This window comes from Ornithorhynchus anatinus, chromosome X1 (genome assembly GCF_004115215.2).
Source record: "Ornithorhynchus anatinus isolate Pmale09 chromosome X1, mOrnAna1.pri.v4, whole genome shotgun sequence".
In the NCBI taxonomy this organism is placed as follows: Eukaryota; Metazoa; Chordata; class Mammalia; order Monotremata; family Ornithorhynchidae; genus Ornithorhynchus; species Ornithorhynchus anatinus.
The window spans coordinates 36394319-36418052 of NC_041749.1; the positions used below are offsets into that span (position 1 = coordinate 36394319).

A 23734-nucleotide genomic window follows, 5' to 3' on the forward strand; every position below is an offset into this window, starting at 1 on the left:
AAATGTACTCTCCCAAGCACTTAGTACAGTGCTCTGCACACAGTAAGCACTCAATAGATACCATTGATGATGATGGTGATAATGATGGCGGAACAGTGTGTGTGTGTGTGTGATGGTTGCACTCCTTACATCCGCAGACACACAAACATACACATTCTCTCTCTCTCACCATGTTGACTCTTCCCCTTGGCACAGCAGCAGCAGGAAAATGAAGAGACAGTGAGAAGTAGCTGCTCCATCTTTCCTCTGCCACAGCCTCTTAGTTGATTTAAAATAGTTTGCTCAGGTGCCTGGACCCCTAGATAGTGGGGGTTGCTCCTTAGGGGTTTCTGCTTCCAATCCCCGCTGTGGGAAACCTCTAAAGACCGGAACGTACATGTGGCCAAGGCACTCCAGAGCAGGATGGTGGAAGAGACAGCCAAAGAAGGAGCTACAACAGTAGGCAGGAGGTCACCTGTTTACAGTGCTCTCTTTCTCACCCCACCCCTTTCCCTGTTGTCCTAGGTGAATAGTCTGCATTGATCTTCCCAACTCTGCTTCCAAGGCAAACCCATCACCTCAGCCAAAAGCCAGATTTTGGGGGGTGACACCAGCCTGTCTTTGAATGGCAAGACAGGGCATTGAGCCACGCAGGACTCCTGAGCCTCCAAGGCTGACTCTATGTCCCTAAAAAGGGGCAGTTGGGAAGAGATGGAGTGGGAGGAAAGATGAAAATGGCCAGTCTCTACGCCATTAAATAGTCATTTATTTGAGAAACTCACCCCGCAGAAAAAACTAAGCAACTGGGTACTCTTGCTGGATCCGGCAAGAGGGAGATTAGCGACTGTCACTGTCCTACTTTTCACAGTCCTGTTGAACTGTTTATTTGGGCCTGTGCCGACTGACGTTGCTGGAAGACCGCTAGGCCTCCCTCCCTCCCACATCGGCCCGAGAATCAGTCCTCTAGGATACAGGGGTGCATGTCAATCCCTTCACCTTCTCATGGCTGTCCGCTCCTTAGGAAGAGCTCCCTCCTCCCTTCTCCAGAGAGAGACATTTTGATGTGGGTGAGGGAAGGAGGGGGAGGAAGCAGGATTTGCAGCTGGAACAGCTGTGTGACCATCAAGTGGAAGTGTTTGAAGCCGTGGTTCTGGGGTGGGGCAAGTGTTAAATTGAGTCACTGGCTTTTCCCATTGTCCCTGTCTTCACAGTGCTCTACGAGCCATGACTGGTTTAGCCCAGAGTCCAAACAGGTCAAAAGTTTATCTTCCGCTACTAAAATTCACTGACCCGTGCAGCCTCAACCATTAAGCCAGAAGGGCTTGAGCAGAATAGCTTGACATTAATCACTGGGGAAAGAAGGCCCAACTTGGAAATAATCCAGAATATACAGTTCCTAAATTGTTTTCCTTCTCTTTTCTTTCTGGTAACGAGGCCACAAATAGTTCCCGTTTCTGACCATTACATTATCTCTGTTTTATTGCTTTTGCAGGATGTAAGCATTCCAGACCTCATAAAACAGCTTGATATCCTGGGTGACAACGGGGTAAGTGAAAGTACAGGATTGTCAGACCCCCAAAAGTGTGGTCGTGTCTAACCTGCAAACCAATTTCCACGGCATATTGACCAAAGCTTAAAAGGGAAGTCCGGCAGTGGAAGACTCAGGATTGGAGACTGCAAAACCGTACCATGGATAAAAAATATACAATTGAAATGAAAGGAGGCGGCATGGCTTAGTGGAAGGAGCACGGGCTTGGGAGTCAGAGGTCGTGGGTTCTAATCTCAGCTCCGCCACTTAGCTGTGTGACTTTGGGCAAGTCACTTCACTTCTCTTTGCCTCAGTTACCTCATCTGGAAAATGGGGATTAAGACTCTGAGCCCTACGTGGGACAACATGATTACCTTGTATCTACCCCAATGCTTAAAACAGTGCTTGGCACATAGTAAGCACTTAAACACCATCATTATTATTATCAAGAGAATATGTCTTCATTTCAGTGCGGTCCCATTTTATCTCTAGTGTGATAAAATGTGTCAAATTATCCAAATTTCCCAAATGCTTAGTCCAGTGCTCTGCACACGGTACATGCTCAATAAATACAATTGATTGATCGATTATCTGGATAAGCCACTTTTCTGGCTATTGTAGTTTTCCCACTTAAATTCAATTGCTATTATGTTTTCTATATTATTGGCAGTTAAAACTTGAAGTTACCCAGTTAAAGGCAGGTAGCACAGTCTAGTGGGAAGGTTATGGGACTAAGCAACAGAAGATCAACTTGCCCAAAGTTTACCACACACGTGACACTAAGTGCTTAACAAACACCCATATCATTATTATCTGGATTCTAGTCTCGGCTCTGCTTCTTGTCTTCTGTTGGCCTTGGGCAACTCAATTAAATCTCTCTGGCCCTCAGTTTTCTCATCTGCAAATTGGGGATAAAATAATGGTTCTCCCTCCCTCTCAGATTTTGAGCACTGTGTACGAGAGAGGTTGTGTCCGAGCCAATTATCTTGTTTCTATCCCAGAACTTGGAATGTAGTAAGCGCTCTATAAATTTCATTATTTTTACTCTTACCAGCAAAGTCAGCCCTGCAGACTAAGGTTAACTGGGTAGCTTCTCTTTGTGGAAGGGAAAAGCTGGCCCTGCTGAGCTTTGCCGTAGAGTACAATAACCCACCTGCCATAAAGTTTCTTTCCCTTCAACATCACTTCACGCTGCTAGAAATGCAAGTTTTTGCTTTGAATTTGCAGATATAGATGTATGGGTGCCTGTCAAATTTCAAGGTGACAAATTCACAGTAACTAAAAATCAAGAGCCATGGGGGAACTGAGCTCTCTGGATATACAGAATGTAGACGGAGAGTTTTTAATCATGGTAACCCCAGGCAGTATTACTGAGAAAAAGTGGTCCATTCTGAATAATCTTTTATGTACCCTCTTATTAGAACTAACAAAACTGCTGGAATACGGGGAGTCCTGGCATACCTACATCCATGCTCTTTCATTCAACCACATGCATATCCACAATCTTCAGCTACAAATACCCCCAAACACACCTTCATCCCCCGCCCCCTCCCACACACATACTTGCTTCGCTTCTCCATGCCTCACTGCCCTCATCTGTAGAATGGGGATTAAGACTATCAGCCCTATGTGGGGCAGGGACTGTGCCCAACCCAATTATCTTGTATCTGTCCAGTGCTTACAACAGTTCCTGGCACATAGTAAGTGCTTAGCAAATCCCGTTATTATTAGTATTATTACATACTCTACTCTTAAAGCAACACACAGATATCTTCCCTTTTCTCTCACTCCCTAACAATCACACATGCATGTGCGTGTGCGCGCACACACACACATGCGCACACAGAGTCCCCCACTATTCCCACACCACTGAAAATCTGACCACAATTTATCAGAGTGGAACAGCAGAAGTTGGGAAGCCAGTGGCGGTGGGAGAGGGAGTCGTCAGAACTGATTTATTCTCCTTGCTCCTGCCACGGCTTGCTCCATTTTTTTCTGGCTTCCAGGGAAGACAAGAAGCTAAGGGGCTACTAGTAGGAGCACCAACAGGGGCTAATTTCAGTGGTCACCTGCTCCTCCTGCCCTGCGGAGTTCTGATTCTTTCTGGGCTCCTCAGAGGTCTCTTCTCTGCAGGGAGTCCAGCAGGAAACAACTCAGCGATGGCAGGAGCAGGTGACGAAAGAGATCCCAGCTGCTGCCTCTAGCCCCAGTGCCATAATGGCCACCGTGTCTGGTGCAGGCTCTCTTCCGTGCGAGTCTGCATCGCACCCGAGGGGACCATGGAAACCGTGACCCCTCCCCGCATTGTACGGAGAGAAGTGGTCATGGGTATAGATGGGGATGTAATCAATGTCACATGAAATCGGACAAAACTTCACGCTGGTTATTTCACATCCATCTGTCTAAGCGCACTCATCTTAACGATGATATTGATGTTCCTTTTTTGTGTCTGCAGAATTTAAGAAACGAAGAACAAGTGGCTATAATTCAGGCTAGCACCGTGCTCTCCCTGGCGGAAAAGGTACAAATGGATTAAAATGATTCTTATTTCAGGGCCAACAATAACTATGGTAACTATGATGAGAAAATGTATTCTCCGGTTTAGACAAATGAATTCATTCCTCCTTTGAAGTTTTTAATCGCTCTATAAAATTACAAGCTCCAGAAGTAGAAGTAGAAAATCTGATGGATTGTATGTTTGTGTGTCTGGTTGTTGTCCTGTCTTGGCAGTATGTTCGGTTCTCCTGTAACACAAGGGTTACAGTGTGGCTCAGTGGAAAGAGCACGGGCTTTGGAGTCAGAGGTCGTGGGTTCGAATCCCGGCTCTGCCGCTTGTCAGCTGTGTGACTGTGGGCAAGTCACTTAACTTCTCTGTGCCTCAGTTATCTCATCTGTAAAATGGGGATTAAGACTGTGAGCCCCACGTGGGACATCCTGATTCCCCTGCGTCCACCCCAACGCCTAGAACAGTGCTCTGCACAGAGTAAGCGCTTAACAAATACCATCATTATTATTATTATTATCCTTCACAAACCCCATGCTAAGGATAAACATGTTGCAATAGACGCACCTTGACCAACACTGTTGCCATTCATTCAATTGTATTTATTGAGCACTTCGCACTGTACTAAGTGCTTGGGAGAGTGTCATCATTAGTCCGTGGATAATCATGGCTTCTGACATCATCTTGCATTCTATCCCAGACCCTCTCTGGTGGAGACTAGTCCCGTAATAGTCTTTTGGCCAAAACAGGTAATGAAAACAAACGTTGCAAGAGAACTGAATGTACTCTACATATGCTGTATTCAGTACTAGGAACAGAAAATACCACGAGAAAATTTGGTGCCGCACATAAATGGCTAAACCTGAGAGGGGAAGCAGTTTGGCCTAGTAGAAAGAACTTGGACCTGGGAGTCAGAGGTCCTGGTTCTAATCTCGATACTGTCACCTGTCTTCTAAGAGGAGACCTTGGGCATGTCACTTAAAACTACTCTGTGACTCCGTTACTTCATCTGTAAAGTGGGGATTAAATCCCTGTCTCTCCAACTTAGACTGTGAGTCCCATGGGATAGGGACTGTGTCCACCCTAATCACTTTTCACCTACTCTAGTGCTTAGAACAGTGCTTGATGCATAGTAAGTACCTAGCAAATATAATATTGATTAATTATTATTTTGCTTCTTTCTCCCCCAACTCTCCAAGGCAAATGGTAGAGATGGAGAGTAGCTTGATGAGCCAGTTCTGTGGACAGGAAAGCATTCTGCAAGTGGTTTCCCAACCATAAAGGGAGAATAGGGCTAAACCCTTAACATTCTGTGCTGGAGTAAAAATTCCCACTGTGATAACAATTGCATAATATCACAAGTAAATCCCCAGGGAATCTTGGTCTCACCACCATCAAGAATCCCAACACATTCCCTTCCTCACCATGCGCTGCTCCAAGAGTTACACCTGATGAGCTTGTGGGAGTATCCAGTCAGGGAATAATGCAGACCTAGGTACAAACTCACAACACTTCGATCCGCAACACAGCTACCCTAATCTCCTCCCCTTCCACCGGTTCTCTGCTTCAATAAGACAATTAGAGCACGGGCCTGGGAGTCAGAAGGTCATGGGTTCTAACCCCAGCTCCACCGTCATCTGCTGTGTGACCTTGGGCAAGTCGCTTTGCTTCCCTGTGCCTCAGTTACCTCATCTGTAAAATGGAGATTGAGACTGTGAGCCCCATGTGGGACCGGGACTGTGTCCAACCTAGTAAACCTGTATCCACCCCAGCGCTTAGTACAGTGCCTGGTACATAGTAAACACTTAACAAATACCACAATTATCATTATTATTAATAACTACTTCCTACTCCACTCTCTAGCAACGGGGAGGTTTGATCAACATTTTTAGTGTGGAATAGAGAAGAGACTCACTGCCAGTGAGCACCAGATGCTCCAGGCCTGGTCAGTCCCCTCCCAAGGGGACCATGCGTTCTGGGAGCTCACCCTCTGCACAAGTATTTCTAACTTATTGGGTGACAAGGGGACATATTTGGGGAATTTACAATTCAAGAATGGAGGGAGAAGGGGAAGAATTATAAGAATCAATCCCAAAGCATAAGCAAAATCGCATTGCCAGTTATTTGGGTAATAATAGGCTTCACAGCCTATTATTCTCTAGCTCCTTCACCCTAAATATTGGGCCCTGAGCTATCAGAAAAGTTACTGGCCTCTATGTCTTTTGCCTCAGAGATCTGTTTGCATCACCAGGACACCAGGGTCATTGAGAACAACCTTAATAATACGTAATAAGCTTCTAACTGAATCAGGCTCTCCCCTGGGTTCTCAGATTCTCTGGGCACTTGAGATAGTTTGGGAAATGATCCTTGAGGCCTTGGATGATTTATAACACTGGAAAGATTCTTGGCATTAATCTCCTTCTTGTCTGCCCTGTAGTGGATCCAGCAGATCGAAGGGGCAGAAGCCGCCCTCCATCAGAAGATGATAGAATTGGAGAGTGACATGGTAAGGAGAAAGCCTTAATCCCTTCCCGTATCAAATTCTCAGGTGGCCTCTAACAACCGAAAGTCATTTCCTGCCAAATAACAAAGTTATGCATCTATCCTGTATTCAGATGTAATGGGAGTACATTGAACCAAATGGTGTTCTCTGTAAATAACTGAACTGCCGGTCTGTTGGAAAGTACTGGGCTCGCAGATACCCAGAAGAAGAAATTGCTCTTATAGTTCAGGATTACCATCTCTAAAGCAGCTGCTAAACCATTTAGATCACAGTCTTCAGTTGCTGAGGAGTTAACAGGAGTCGTGGAAAGGGTGCTAACGGACAGAAATGACTCCAGCCTTGGGTTGGAAAGGGAAGAGGTACCAAGATATATCCTACATTTTGATCTGTGGGTCTGATAACCATGGTAACTTTCCTCATGTCCATTCACTTTGTCAAAATCGATCCTCTTTAACTTGTTCCTAAAAACGGGATTTTAATACTTAATGAGGTAATCTAGCCTGTCTGCTCTGCTTTGGTAATAGGATCCACCAAGCATGGATCACTGCCCTCCCCAATAATGCCCCTGGGCATCATCAGGAGAGAATTCAGCCTCTCTGCACATGGAGCAGCAGGGAGACTGATCCTCCTTATTTCCCCTGAATAGTCCCATCAAGGGCTCCTTCAACAATCAATCAATCAATCAATCAATCAATCATATTTATTGAGCCCTTACTGTGTGCAGAGCATTGTACTAAGTGCTTGGGAGAGTACAATACAACAGAGATGATAAACACATTTCCTGCCCATAATGAGCTTACAATCTCGGGGGGAGACAGACATTAATAAAAAATAAATTAAAGTACAGATATGTACTTAAATGCTTCCTGCACTTACGCTCTCTATTCACTCATATGTGTGAGTGAGGGGCTGGTTCTTATTGTTTTTGTTTCCTTGCTAAAATTTTTCCTTTGCTGCCAGTTAGGAAAATACTGAGGTGATGATGACTTGAATATGGCAGCCGGCACATAGTTGACAGCCAGGAACAAAAAGAGACCAACAGGTGGAGATGACTGAATTACGGTAGAAGGGGATGAGAATAAAAGCAGTGTTCCAGTAGATGGAACCTACAAATTAAAAGGACAATTGGATGGAAGCCTTTTTTGCTCTACTTATCAAAATGGCGGGCTCTTGGTTCAGGACCTGATGATAATATGTGCTGGGTCCCCAGATATTTCTCGGAGAATAAATGTTTATCAGGGCACTGATTATCAAACTTTTTTTGGACATGTGCTAGGGACAATTTTCTAGTACAGAAAATAACTAGGGCACCTATGCTTATCCTAGAATTATTCACAGATTTAATATTCTATGGACACCTTTGGAAGAAACATTCACAAGACAATTAAGGGAAGGGAGGAGACAAGAATCAGGAAGATTCAAGAAATAAATTTTAGAAAAGCAAATGTTTGCAGCCTCTAGAAGAAAAGGAATCACCAAAAGTTGGCTGTTCCTCAAAACAATAGTTCTGCAGGTTCCAGAACAAGCTGTTGTAACAGGTTAACAGTGATAACAGGATACCAAGTAGGCTTACTCCCAAAATAGAGTTCTGGAGGGTAAAAAACAAAAGGAAATGTTATCTGAACAGGATAGCAATTAGTAGAGACAAGGGCCAGGTCTTTATGAGCAAAAACTGACCTTAGAGATTCAGGAAGTGAAAAAGCTTACAGTCCCCTCTAGGCTGTTGTGGGCAGGGAATGTGTCTACCCACTCTGTTGTATTGTACTTTTCTGAAAAAGTGCTTAGTACAGTGCTCTGAACACAGTAAGCCCTCAATAAATACCACTGATTGATAGATTGAAAATTTGGCCGAATTACAGCAAAAAAACCAAAAACAACCTGGCAGGGAGCTATAGGGGACCACAAACAGAATAAGAATATGGATAGAATCATGAATTATTTATTTTTTAAAAAATAAAACTCCAACATTCAGAAACAGTGTGGAAGAAAGGGCAGGTGGAAAAGAGGAAGCGGGGGGCAGCCACTTTCTCTAGGACTGACCTGCTCACCCTAGTCAATCAACCCTATTTATTAAGCACTGCGTGCAGAGCACTGTACTAAGCACTTGGGAGAGTACAATGTAACAGTAAACAGACACATTCCCTGCCCACAACGAGATTACCCTAGGAACCACTCAAGGGAGAATGAGGTTAAATGTGTCTTCGGGTGAAAAACCCAACTGTTATCAGCTCAAACACCTGTTAGCCAAAGCTTCTAAATCTACCTTTTTCTAGACTCCCTGAGGATTCACATAGTTCTCTACCACCTTCTAGTCAGTCTTCCCGTATTTCAGAGATAAGCCTGACTCGGGCCAATTTTTAACAGTGGAGCTGGCTGGGCTCTACAACATTCCCCACTTCCTACTTCATCTTTTGTTGGTTAATTGAAACGGTCCTTCTTCTCAGGAGCAGTTCTGTAAAATAAAAGGCTACCTGGAAGAAGAACTGGACTACAGAAAGCAAGCTCTGGACCAAGCATACATGGTAGGTATAAGGAAGTGGTTCTTCTGCATTTCTGTTTGCCTCAGGCCCAAGGGGGTTCTCAGTTATATGATACCGTGTTAAAATCTGAGTTAATTTGATTGTGCTTGTTGATGACTGGGGCTTTTCATCCAGTTGGTGACTTTTGCAAACACAATGGGGCAAAATAGATGTTTGTGGAAAAAGAAATAATAATAAATAGTGGTATTTATTAAGCTCTTACAATGTGCCAGGCACTGTACTTAGCACCGGGGGCGGATAAAAGCAACTCACGTTGGACACAGTCTCTGTTCCACCTGGGGCTCACAGTCTAAATCCCCATTTAACAAATGAGGTAACTGAGGCACAGAGAAGTGAAGTGACTTGCCCAAGGTCACATAGCAGACAAGTGGCTGAGCCGGGATTAGAACCCATGACTTCCTGGCTCCCAGGTCCGTGCTCTATCCACTACGTCATGCTGCTTCCAAATACGTGTATGAATTTTCGTGTTTCCTAATGGCTCCTGTTTTGGGAAATCCATCTGTTCTCTGGGGACCGAAAATCTTTTCTACTCAGTTTCTTCCATGCATAGATGTTCCTCCATTATTTGGATTTTTATATTTTTATTCCTTAAGGATTTAGATGACAGCAAACGGACTCTGTTTTGTTCTCCTTTACTGAATATAAGTCTCCAGAGAAATGCTACACCAAAACCAAAAGAACTAAAAGAAGTTACTTTAAGTCCCCCCATTTCATTTTCAAACACCTGCTTTCCAATCAGTGACATTTTCCCTCAACTCCAGAGACAAATAAATCTCCCAGATAGTCTGGTTTTCTCAAAATCATCAGCAACTGCTGTCATCAGCTTCTTCCTAGCAGTTCGAATCACTCCTGGAACAGAAATAGATGCTTAAGAGGCTGTTTGGAAATGTCCCTGAGGGAAGATACTCTCTGAAATTGGGAGAGTGGTCATAACGTCACTGAGGCGTGGTTTATCAGAACCCCATTATAGTTCCTAAGGTAGCCCCGATCAAATGAGGTCTGAGTCTATATTATTATTATGGTATTTGTTAAGCGCTTACTTGCTAACAAGCACTATTCTGGGGTGATACAAGTTTATCAGGCTGGACACAGTCCCTACCTCACATGAGGCTTGCAGACGAAGTAGGAGGGAGAACAGATATGAAATTGCCAATATAAAGATGAGAAAACTGAGGCACAGAGATTCCACAGTCACCTAAGGCTTGGGCAAAGAGCTTAATCTGAAAGGGATTCTGGGGATCGGAGAGCCTGCTTTTATCCTATTGCTGCCCATGTGGGGCTCCTTAGTCTCCTCACCTCACTAAACCTTGAGGAGGGGAAGGAGAAGGGCTTTGAAGAGAGGAAGTTTCTCTACATCCAGGTCCCCTGGCTTGGCTTAGGTAAATGGTGCTTCAGTGGGGAAGCACTGCCTTTACCCTCCTGGCTGACATGGAGGAGACACCAGCTTATTACGGGCAGGGAACTTCTCTGCTAATTCTGTTGTATCGTTCTCTCCCAAGAGCTTAGTACAGCTCTCTGCACAGAGTAAGCATTCAATAAATACCACTGATTGATTGATTGATCTGGATTCACATTGGGTTTATCACCAGAAAGGGGATAGATGTGAGATTGTTTGGTGGGTCTGCGCACAAAAGGGACAAGAAGCTCTTAGATCCAGAGAGCAGGAGGAGGGCAACAGTGAAGATCATCTCTGCCTTTATATCGTTGGGTTTATTTTTTTCCAACTTCCCAGGCCTTCCATAGGCATGTTACTTTTTGCTTTTCCATTTCTTGGCTATCTGTAGCTGCTACTTTCTGATCAAACACCTTCTGATCGCCATCATGGTTGACAAGCAAGATAAGGACACAGTAGCATCTGCTGCTGAGAGAACACACAAGGCATATTCTGTTCCATGGCAACAGGCCATCCCTGGTTTTCCAGGGGTGGATTTGAGTGTCTCACTCTTATCAGTGATCAAACCCAAGTGAGAGTACTAGACGATCTGCTGCTGAGACGAGTGAACAGAGAAACAGCAAGGCCCAGTGATTAAAACATGGACCTGGTAGTCAGAAGGACCTAGGTTCTAATCCTTAATCCACCATTTGTCTGCTGTGTGATCTTGGGCAAGTCACTTAACTTCTCTGTGTCACAGTTACCTCCTTTGTAAAGTGGGGATTTAAATTGTGAGCCCTGTGTGGGATCTGATTTTCTTGGATTTACCCCAGTGTTTAGAGCAGTGCCTGGCACATAGTAAGCATTTAACAAATACGACAAAAATTTAAAAAGGCTGTCTGTCTTGTTGTCTGTCCTATTACCCCCATGAAACATATTGCAACATGTTGTTAGCTTCAGGGAAGCCAAAGCAGCAGAAGCCTGTACCTCTACTGAAAACAACTAAAGTATATTACCTATCTTGTCCTTAAAATGTCTTACAAAAAAGTAAAACAAAGCAGAGTCATTGGGTGTGCCCAGGGTGGTCGAGGCTATGGATTCTGCATGGGCCTTGTCAACCACACACACCCATAGATGAATTGCACTGTCACTAGGGTCTTTTGAGTACAAAGGACAATTAAATATATATTCTGAGCTCTCACTATTGCAGAGTAATGAATTGGGCACCTAATCAAGGCAGAACACATACTGAGGTCATCCAGAAGAAGCAAAGGATACGATCCCTACCCTTGAGGAGTTTGAAATCTATTGATTTCAAAATGACCCTTGCACTGTTGTTAAATGTCATTAGAATAGACAATAACAACAGATGCAAACAGACAAATAAGTTCATAAGAAGATATATAAAAGTGCCGATGTGACTCTAGGGGAAGATGCGAAAAAAATCAGCATGGCCTAGTGGAAAAAGCACAGGCCTGAGAGTCAGAAGACCTGGGTTCTAATCCCGGCTCCACCATTTGTCTACTGTGTGACCTTGGGCAAATCACTTAGCTTCTCTGTGCCTCAGTACCCTATCTGCAAAATGAGGATTCAATCCCTGTCGTCCCCCTTACTTAGACTCAGGGCCCATATGGGACCTGATGATTTTGTATCTATCCCGACACTCGGTAAAGTGCTTAGACACATAATAAGCACTTAAATACTGTGATTATTATTATGTGAGAGCACTAGTTTAATTTGAAAATGCCTTTAGGAGAAGGTGACTTTTAGGAAGCCACGCGCTTCAGAGATTCCGTGACACCAGTCTTCCAACGTCTGTTGCTAGCTGCCTAATTTTGGGGGGCGGTCTCCCCGCTTCCGACACTACAGGCGTGAGACCAGCCTCCTGCCTCCACATCAATGAGAACACTGAGAAAGACATAGCAGTTTATTATCAAGCTCTCTTTACCTTGAACAGTGAAATAATAATGTTGGTATTTGTTAAGCGCTTACTATGTTCTAAGCGCTGGGGTAGATACAGGGTAATCAGGTTGTCCCACGTGAGGCTCACAGTTAATCCCCATTTTACATATGAGGTAACTGAGGCACAGAGAAGTTAAGTGACTTGCCCACAGTCACACAGCTGACAAATGGCAGAGCTGGGATTTGAACCCATGACCTCTGACTCCCAAGCCCTGGCTCTTTCCACTGAGCCACGCTGAAATAAGAAAAGATGACCCCTTCCAGGCACGTTTTACCTTATTGCTAAATTTTACCTTATTCTCATTGTTATTTAAATTATATTTTTATCATTGCATGTGCCTTGTACTCTCCCACTTAGATTATGAACCCTTTTTAAGGCAAAGACCATGTCTTAATTTTCTTGTATTTACCCCAATCCTTTGCACATTGTGAGCACTTAATAAATAATAACTATAATAAAATAGCTTTTAAGGGAGGGGTGTATTTGAATGAAACTGAGGAGGACCTTTGAGGAGAAGATAATGGTCACTGGTCAGAGAAGGAATGAAAGCTAGTTGATTTGCTTGGAGCTAAAGATATTTTTTCCCCTGGGTAGTTTCTGACCCAAAATGAGTATTTCCACTAGAAAAAACCCTCTCAAAAATTATACCTCTCTCCTGAAGAACCTGGAACTGGCTAAATTTGAAAAACATATGAAGACTATCCCCAAATATCTTGAAATTCCATGTTTCTAATGTAAGAAGAGTTCTTAGCAGCGTGGCTCAGTGGAAAGAGCATGGGCTTTGGAGGCAGAGGTCATGAGTTCAAATCCCAGCTCTGCCACTTGTCAGCTGTGTGACCGTGGGCAAGTCACTTAACTTCTCTGTGCCTCAGTTACCTCATCTGTAAAATGGGGATTAAGACTGTGATTCCCCTGTGTCTACCCCAGTGCTTAGAACAGTGCTCGGCACATAGTAAGCGCTTAACAAATACCAACATTATTATTATCATCATCTTAGCCTGTTTACAGCCCGATGGAGGGAGGGATTTCGAATGGTAGTTTTTGTGGATTATTCCATATGTTTTTGTTGGAACCCATCTTGCTTTGTCTACACGACAGGCTTCTTTGGGATGGAAGGGTGCCTTTTTGTACGCATTTCTTGTTCGATACAGGAGCTTCCCATCCCATCAGTCTGTCTCATCCAGTTCTCCCTCTCTTCTTCTGAAAAGACAACAAAACAAACTTGAAACTGCATTTTTTTGTGTTTTGTCTGCTTTCTGAATGTAACTGTTCAGTTATACTCTACACTCAGAGTACAGCATTTCTCAAATTGGCATCAGTGAGATTCAGTGACTGTAGAATAACCTGCTCTTTAAACTGTCCCAGCGAGGATGTCGTCATTCAGGAAGCCTCGTATTATTACCAGTGTTGCAACTTTCAGAGACAAATTATTGGCCCCCTCTAACCCAGTAATGGCATTTTTTTGTGTTTTACTGTTCTTAAGTAACTGATGTGTTTGTGTTCACATTTTTCCTCCCTAATCAATCACACCAACTGTTTATTGAATGTCTATTGGGTGCTGAGATTGAACTAAGCTTGGGATAGAACAATAGAACAATAGATGCCTTCCCTTAAGTAGTTTATAGTCTATCCAGGTAGATTGCAATCTGTTAAAGATAGTGGAGAGAAGAAAATGGGTATAGGAACAATCAATCAATCATATTTATTGAAAGCTTACTATGTGTAGACCCCTCTCAGGGTCGCGCATGGAGAGTTTTCAGTACTCTACCGGTCTCGGCTATGGGAGGAAGAGTCAAGCAGAGGTCTACTCACTCCATTCCTAGCTTGGGCAGTGGCTAGGGAGTGGAAGGCAATTTTCAATAAGTCAAAACTTGCTTAGGCTGAGCAGCAGTGGCACAGGAGAGAGTCAAGGGCAGAGAGTCGAGTTTACTGAGCGGAAGGCGGCAGTGGTAAACCAATTCCATATTTTTACCAAGAAAACTCTATGGATACACTACCAAAACGATTGCAGATGGCGAACGGGGAATTCTGGGAGATTTGTGTTTGTGGTGTCACTATGGGTTGGAAACGACTCAACGGCATAAGACTATGCGCAGAGCACTGTTCTATGCACTTGGGAGAGTACACTACAGTGAAATTAGCAGACGTGTTCCCTGCCCATAATGAGTTTACAGTCTAGAGAACTGTTCATTCAATAGTATTTATTGAGTGCTTACTATGTGCAGAGCACTGTACTAAGCACTTGGAATGAACAAGTCGGCAACAGATAGAGACAGTCCCTGCCCTCTGACGGGCTTACAGTCTAATCGGGGGAGACGGGCAGACAAGAACAATGGCAATGAATAGAGTCAAGCTGTGTGACTATGGGCAAGTCACTTAACTTCTCTGTGCCTCAGTTACCTCATCTGTAAAATGGGGATTAACTGTGAGCCTCCCGTGGGACTAGCCATCCAATCTGACTAGCCTGTATCTATTCCAGTGCTTAGTAGGATGTCTGGCACATAGTAAGGGCTTAATAAATGCCACAGTTATTAACTGAGACAGAGAGAGGCTGGACACTGAAAATAAAAGTTCCGCACTTAAAGTTGTCTGGCGCCACGTGCATGGAATACGGGACCCTCCGGTCTAAAACCAAAGCGCCACTCTACTTCAGAAGAGTATGTACATACTCTTATGTACATATCTGTAATTTACTTATATTATTGTTTATCTCCCCCTGTAGACTATAAGCTCGTCGGGGGCAGGGAATGTGTCTATTATAGTGTTTATAGTCTCCCGAGTACTCAGTAGAGTGCCCTGCACACAGTAAGCACTCAGTAAATATGACTGATTGATGAAGGGAGTGGTCCACGATGTCAAAGTCAGCTGAAAGTTTAAGGATAGCGAGAGAGGAGAGTTCACTAGGTTTAGCAAGAAGGAAATCATTGCTGACCTTGGTGAGACCAACCTCAGTGGAGCGAAGAGGGAGGAAACTGGATTGTAGCAAGTCAAGAAGGGAGATTGAGGAGAGGAAATGGAGGCAGGGGATATATAATAATAATAATAATGTTGGTATTTGTTAAGCGCTTACTATGTGCCGAGCACCGTTCTAAGCGCTGGGGTAGACACAGGGGAATCAGGTCGTCCCACGTGGGGCTCACAGTCTTAATCCCCATTTTACAGATGAGGGAACTGAGGCACAGAGAAGTTAAGTGACTTGCCCAAAGTCACACAGCAGACAAGTGGCCGAGCCGGGATTCGAACCCATGAACTCTGACTCCAAAGCCCGTGCTCTTTCCACTGAGCCACGCTGCTTCTCTACCACTCAGAGATTTTGGATATGAATGGGAGGAGGTACAGTGCTTTGCACACAGTAAGCGCTCAATAAATACGACTGAATGAAGGAAAGGGGGGAAATGGAGCAGTAAGTGGAGCATGTAGTGGGATCCAGAGGCGGTGTTTTAAGGCTAGAGGAGATGTGTACATGTTTGAAGGCAGAAGAGTAGGATTCATCTGAGAGTTAGCAGTTGAAGTTGGCAGTCAGGGAGGGGAGAAGTGGACATAACTTTTTTTAGAAGGTGAGGAGAGGATGTGATTGGAGGCACAGGTTTTGAAAGGAGGCCACTGATCCCCAGAAAGTTGAAAAACATGAGAGTGGGTGTGGGGGTAGTAGGGAGTTGAATGGTGAAGGGGAGATTTGGGGGAGTTTGCAGTCCCTGAGAAGTGAACACTTCCAATGTCTCACTCCTTCCTTAGGGGAAGCAGCGTGGCTCAGTGGAAAGAGCCTGGGCTTCGGAGTCAGAGGTCATGAGTTCGACTCCCGGCTCTGCCACTTGTCAGCTGTGTGACGGTGGGCGAGTCGCTTCACTTCTCTGTGCCTCAGTTACCTCATCTGGAAAATGGGGATTAACTGTGAGCCTCACGTGGGACAACCTGATTACCCTGTATCTCCCGCAGCGCTTAGAACAGTGCTCTGAACATAGTAAGCGCTTAACGAATACCAACATTATTCCCAGCCTCTCTTCTCTTCTCTTCCTGAAAAAGACTGAGGTAAAGGAAGCAAGAGATCCAGGAAAAGAAGCAGCAGGAGAGAAGTGTATTGCACAGTGGGTAGAGCATGGGCCTGGGAGTCAGAAGGACCTGGGTTCTAATCCTATCTCTGCCACTTGTCTGCTGTGTGACCTTGGGCAAGTCATTTCACTTCCTCTGTGCCTAAATTACCTCATCTGTAAAATGCGGATTAAGACTGTGAGCCCCAAATGGGACATGGACTGTGTCCAATATGATTAGCTTGCATCTGCCCCAGAACTTAGTACAGTGCCTGGAATGTAGTAATCGCTTAATAAATACCATAAAAAAAATCAACTGGACATTTTGCTCAATCCTTCACTCCACTTGAGCCAGGCAGACTCAGTCAGTTTATCTCATTCTCAGTCAAGATTATAGGCTTTACAGAGGTTACGCTTCTGATCCATGGCAAAAGGAAGGGGGTTCCCCCACCAAATCAGGCGGGATGAAAATCTGGAGAGAATCCATTGTTTCCAGGTTATTAATCAATGTCCAAACAATGTTCTTGCTTTCACTAGAGGATCCAGGAGCTGGAAGCCACTTTGTATAATGCTTTACAACAGGAAACGGTGATAAAGTTTGGAGAATTATTAAGTGAAAAGCAACAGGAGGAGCTGAGGACGGCAGTAGAAAAATTGCGGAGACAGATGCTGCGAAAGAGCAGAGAATACGACTGCCAAATCCTGCAGGAGAGAATGGAACTGCTCCAGCAAGCCCATCAGGTAGGGGGCCCGGTGCTACTAATTCAACTTCCAACGAACCCTCCCAGTTATCCTACATAAGGGAGCCTGGAACGTAAATGGGGAGATTCAGATTCAGTGTTTGCATGAGAAGCATTAAGGAAAAGTACAGTCGGCGTAGTGAATAGAGCATGGGCCTGTAAATCAGAAGCACCTGGGTCCTAATCCCGACTCCGCCACTTGTCTGCTGTGACCTTGGGTGAGTCACTTCACTTCTCTGTGCTTCAGTTGCCTCATCTGTAAAATGGGGATTAAGACCGGGAACCCCATTAGGAAGAGGGCCGTGTCCAACCCGATTAGCTTGTATCTCCCCCAGTGCTTAGAACAGAGTCTGACACATAGTAAATGCTTAACAAATACCATTAAAAATAATACCATTACATTTAACACATTCCAACGGTCCTAGAAATCCTTACAGAAGAAATCCTATCCAGAAAAAAGGTAGGGGGTCCATACATCCTGGATGTAGATTTTTGTAAACTGTCCTAAGCAATTGTAGAAAAATAAATCTGGGGCTACTGTACCTAAACACCAGCTCAACTTGCATTGAACCCCCCCCTCACCCCGCCAGTTGCCTTTTCCCTTTAAATGCAAACTCCATGTTTAGTTTCACCTACTCAATTTTCTCTAATCTATACTACCAATTTCCCAAAGTCCTGTGGGACTTTAATCCCACACACTTCTCTCCCTTCCCCAACTCTCTTCAACCTTGTCCTCGATCCCCAAAAAGAGGAGGAAGAGATTGTGATCATTTTAAACAAGCAACCACGAGGATCCTAGCAAATGGCAAGATGTGGTTGCAGCTCGCAGTAGGGAAAAAGGCCGGAACAAGGTTGGAAGAGTTGATTAATTGTGGAATATGTTATGTGTTTATTAAGTGCTAAGCACTGGGGTAAGTACAAGTAAAATCACTGTGGATGGGGAATGTGTGCATTGTTATATTGTACTCTCCCAAGCACTTAGTACAATGCTCAGCACAAAGTAAGCACTCAGTAAATATGATTGAATACAAGACAGTAAGATGAGACATTGTACCTGTCTCCCTAATAAACTGTAAACTGTATCCCGGCTCTGCCACTTGGCAGCTATGTGACTGTGGGCAAGTCACTTCACTTCTCTGTGCCTCAATTACCTCACCTGTAAAATGGGGATTAACTGTGAGCCTCACATGGGACAACCTGATTACCCTGTAACTACCCCAGCGCTTGGAACAGTGCTTTGCACATAGTAACAAATACCAACATCATTAAACTCCTCGTTAAATTGCTCCTCAAGGGGAGGGATCGTGCCTGCCAACTGTATTGTACTCTCCCAAGTACTTATTACAGTGCTCTGCACACAGTAGGCATTCAATAAATGCCATTTACTGATTGATTTGGAATCATTCTAAGAGTGAGGGAGAGCAGTAGCCTATCCCCAGTTTACAAATGAAGAAACAGAGGCTCGGAACAAATAGGTGACTTTCCCAAAGTCATACAACAGACTAGTGTCAGAGGTGGGATTAGAACCCAGGCCCGCTGACTCCCAGTCCCAGGATCATTCCACTAAAGCTAAAGAAAGAGGTGGAAGTAAGAAGTCTGCAGCTCAATTCCTTTCACACCTGCCTACCCTCCCAAAGACCTCCATGCTCACTTCTCCTAGGTTCTCAAGTGCATTTTCTTAGAAAAGAGGCAGCTGGCTAAAATATCTTCAGTGAGAAAAGCCTTAGCAGCCCTTCTCCACAGCAGGCATTCAAACGGAATGAAACAGATGTGGAATCTTCCTGAGAACTTTAAAGATCTATACCAACTCTGGTAATCCATGTTTGCTACCACGTAATGTTTTAATTGGAGAGGCAATTGAAAAAAATTCAAGAAGGTAAATTCCAACAGAGATCTATGTCCACAAACTAAGATTTATACCACAAAGATTCTGAAACAGATCATCAGCCCCCATCTTCCTGACCTACCTTTTTTTATCATCTTTCATTCATTCATTCAATAGTGTTTATTGAACGCCTACTATGAGCAGAGCACTGTACTAAGTGCTTGGAATGTACAATTCGGCAACAGATAGAGACAATCCCTGCCCAGTGATGGGCTATCTTCATTAGGGGGGACAGATTCTGTGCGGAACCAGCTCTGCGGCGGGTAGATGAAGAGGTTCCTCACTAATTTGGGTCCAGAGAGCCAAGAGGCAGTCGCAGATCTTTCTGCCCCCGTCAAAAGAACTCAAGGGTTTGGCTCTGCCCAGGACCACCACCTCTGTGGTCTTAAGAGGTCAGGAGTCACCCCTTTGCCTCCTGGGAAAAGTAGGGGTTTTTTCCTTCATTTTCCGGCAATTCCCTTGCCAGCCTTCAACAGGATTATTTGAATATTTCCAACAGCTTGTGCTAAAGACTGACCAAGTTACAGCTCTGCCAATACATCTCAGGGGGAGCAGTAGGATGCCTGTTGATAGGTGAGGAATTTCTGAGCCTGGCACAAGAACTTCTGATTACTGAAATTTACTGTATTCAATCGATCGATCAATGTAATTTATTGAGCTCTTACTATGTGCAGAGCACTGTACTAAGCACTTGGGAGAGTACAATAGAACAGAATTGGTAGACCACGTTCCCTGCATACAACAAACGTACAGTCTAGAGGATTCTATAATTCTAGCTGCTTTAATAGAGTAGACTCCATTCAAATTAGTATATCCTCTTTTTACAGTGGTTACATTTTAGGGCCTTTAAGAAACATTACATTTGACTGCTGTTTATGATCCCATTCTTTGGTTTAACCCTAATATCAGAAGTTGACCAGATGGTAGATTCTCACACCTGACAAGGCCATCAAAATTGCTTTTCCTACCTGTTAGTTGATAAGGGGGTGAAAGTGCAAAAGTGGTGGGGAATGGGAAGGGAAAATGGAAAAAAGCAGCATCCTCTTCAACTTTATTTCTCCTCCTACTGGCCTAGATGTTGGCTAAGGAGAGGAGCAACAACTTTGTAAGTTCAAGAAGCCAACAGTTAGTAGTGTAATCGCCAATGGTCTTAATTATAATAATACTAAATAATAATAATGATATTTGTGAATTGTTTGCTGTTTCCCAAGCACTGTACTTGTGTCTATTTAGTCTACTGTATTCTCCCTAGCACTTAGTATGGTGCTCTTCCTAATAAATAGAGTTGATCGATTGTACTGAGCACTGAAGTAGATACAAGATAATCAAGTCAGACACAGTCCCTGTCCCAGATGGGGCTCACAGTATAAGATAGAGAGAGAACAGGTATTTAATTCCCATTCCCAGGAAGCTGAGGCACTGAGAGATTAAGTGACTTCTCCAAAGTCACACAGCAGGCTGTTGCTGTAGTAGTGGATAGAGCATGGGCCTGGGAGTCAGAAGGTCTTGGGTTCTAATCCCCATTCTGCCACTTTTCTGCTGTGTGACCTTGGACAAGTCACTTCACTTCACTGTACCTCAGTTACCTCATCTGTAAAATGGGGATGGAGACTGTGAGCCCTACAGGGGGACAGGGACTGTGTCCAACCTGACTTGTTTGTATCCACCCCGGCACTTAGTACAGTGCCTGGCACGTAATAAGCATTTATCAAATACCATAATTAATTAAGTGGAAAAGCTGTGATGAACCCAGGTTCTCTGACTCCCAGCCCCGTGATCTTTCCAGAGAAGGGCAATGGTGGGTGGTGGTAGATCTAGGTTGATCTAAGAGGGTTTGAACCTACCTTTCTGGAAATGGCAACTCAAAAGAAGAAATGATAATGGCGATGGCAAAGGTGTGGCTTTGTGCCTGTTGCTTGCCTCTCGTAGGCTCTTCTGAGAGAGGGAGAGACAAGATTCAGAGGATAGGTAGAGGCTTGAAGTGTCATTCCAACTTCTGTGGGGAATTGGCACCTAATGCCCTGGGGTGTGCTTTCAGTTTTTCTTTCAGGCATGGGATTACTCAGGCCTCCCAAATCTGCTTAGAGACCCAAACGACCCACTGATGGCAGATTAGACCTCTAAAGCAAAAGTGTTTTGCTTCTACCATTGTGCCTAGCCCTGCTACTTTCCCATCCCCCACTTACCCCAATCTGATAACTGCGGACGAGAATGAAATTTTTTATGAGAATCTGGGTGGAATCAATGCAGCAACCATCACGGTTGAAACTGTTTGAGCTCCAATCTGATCATTATGGGGGATTTCAACACACAAGAGAGCAATGTTGTTAAAACAAGGAAAACATCATCGGATACAGTGCATGAAAAGCTAAACCAAAATGGACGATTCCTGCTCAGTGTGGGGGCCACCAAAACAAAGACCATAAGCAATGTCATTAGGGCAAGGACAATGGGTTATCCATTCCAGCATTCTGTGCACAAACAGTAGCAAAAATGTATAGTTGAAGGAATGGTGTGATGGTTCCTTTCCTTGGTGAGCAATCTCACCCCTCTATCTTCTGCCTCTAATTTCAAAACTCTCCCTCCAGTTACTCTAGGAATCTCATCCATGAATGTATCCAATCCCTTTAAACCTACTACTAATAATAATAATAATTGTGGTATTTATTAAGTGCTAATTATGTGCCAAGCACTGTACTAAGCACTGGGGGGGATACAAGCAAATCAACTTGGACACAGTCCCTGTCCCACATGGGCTCCCAGTCTCAATCCTCATTTTATAGTTGAGGTAACTGAGGCACAGAGAAGCAAAGTGACTTGCCTAAAGTCACAGAGCAGTCAAGTGACACAGTCAAGATTAGAACCCATGACCTTCTAAGTCCCAGGCCCGTGCTCCAACCACTATGCCATGTTCCTGCTCCCAACCAATACTCTGAAGCAATACTAATACTGCCAGCCTGCATAACTTCCTATGGTAATAAGCGTCATGGTTACGACATTCATCCAAGGAATACTTTTTCTACTTCTTGTTTTGAATCAATCCATCAGTCAACCAATCGTTTGATTAATTCCCATTTTACAGATGAGGAAACTGCGGCACGGGAAAGTTAAAAGTCTACATAGCAGACAAGTGGCAGAACTGGGATTAGAACCCAGGTCCTCTGACTCCCAGGCCCATGCTTTTTCCACTAGGCCACGCTGCTTCTTCAAACTAATAATTGTGGTGCTTATTAACTATATACAACGTCCTAAAAACTGATGCAAGGTCAGATCAGAGGGTTAAACAAAATAAGCTTACCAAAATCATCTTCTACCTCCCAGACATGAGAAAGACTTCAAGGGATGTCATTTAAGAACTCAAGGAAGAAGAAGCCCAAGGTACAGGCACTTAAATGCTATTACCACTACTACAAGTTCTCCAGAGCTTAGAACAGTGCTTGGCACATAGTTAGCGCTTAACAAATACCATAATTATTAATGGGAATAGCAAATAGGTGCTTCGTCAAGGCAGTTTAATGAAAATCACTCAGATTGAAAAGTTGTTTTCAGGAAAAGAGGGAGAGAGGGAGAGGGTGGAGGTAAGGGAGAGAGCCAGGGAGGGAGGAAAATGAAGATTTTGCTACTTAGATATAATGCTTAATCTGAAGAAATGAAAAAGAGAAAGAGAGAGAAGGAGAGGGCAAGGGAGAGAGAGCCAGGGAGGGGGGAAAAAGAAGGTTTTACTACTTAGAGATAATGTTTAATCTGAAGAAATGCCACTAAACTTCATAGGTCCGAATTTCCAAGAAAAAGAGTCAACTGTTAAGCTACCCAAATATCTCATGGCTCTCTACTGCTGTTGATTTTCTGGGCTGGAGCCTGAAAAATATTACTCACCTTTCCCTCCCTGAATCACAGTGTGGTTCCAGACCCCTACTGGGTGTTAATGAGATATGAGATTAGGAAATGTTTTCAACCCATATTAGCTTTCTTTCTCCCAACAAGTTGTGTTGGACTGAAATCCCCTGGCCCTTTAAGTGAACTGGACCCCTTTAAAAGTCAGATCGCATTAGGAGGTTTTGGGGAAACCATCTGAGAAGGAGGAAGAGGGCAACAGATGAGTTAGCAGGAAGACAGACATCTATCAAAGCATGTAGGGTGACTCTAAAGGTCTTTTGGTCCTTGCTAAGAAGGAGTCAGAGAGAGTAAATGGGAGGCCTGCTGAGAGAGGCCACTGAGAGAGGTGGTTTGGTCTCCTTGCTGAGGGAGGCCCAGACTCTGAGGGACGCAGGACTAAAGATCGCTCTCGTTGTCCAGGTAATTATCCGACTCCAGATAATTGCTCCTAGGTTTGGGGGCAAAACGTTGATGGCAGGGATCATAACTACTTATTGTTTCACTCACCCTAATGCTTAATACAATGCTCTACGCACAGAAAGTGTTCAATAAATATTAGTGATTGATTGGGAGTGGCTTTACCTTGTTGCAGCCTTGATCCTATTCAGCTATGACCCACGCTAAGGTATTCTTCTTTGATTTCAGAGAATTCGTGATTTAGAAGACAAAACTGATATCCAGAAAAGACAGATAAAGGACTTAGAAGAAAAGGTATGTATCAAGAACACAATAAGTTCACTGATTCTGATATTTGTCAATACAAAAATACTCCTTTTTTTTCCCCTCATGATGCTGATTTTTCTATCCTCTCAGCTTC

At 44.0% G+C, this 23734-nt stretch overlaps 1 protein-coding gene across 3 annotated transcripts in view; it reads left to right on the plus strand.

Annotated features, from left to right (window-relative positions):
- JAKMIP2 (janus kinase and microtubule interacting protein 2) overlaps positions 1-23734 on the plus strand; it is a 122377-nt gene that overhangs the window by 89459 nt on the left and 9184 nt on the right. For all 3 annotated transcript variants that reach the window (XM_029052024.2, XM_001511452.5, XM_029052028.2), the window contains 6 exons: positions 1472-1525; positions 3963-4028; positions 6448-6516; positions 8958-9035; positions 16954-17157; positions 23563-23628. In XM_029052024.2, coding sequence (XP_028907857.1) covers positions 1472-1525; positions 3963-4028; positions 6448-6516; positions 8958-9035; positions 16954-17157; positions 23563-23628 — 537 coding nt within the window. The remainder of the gene's footprint in view (positions 1-1471; positions 1526-3962; positions 4029-6447; positions 6517-8957; positions 9036-16953; positions 17158-23562; positions 23629-23734) is intronic.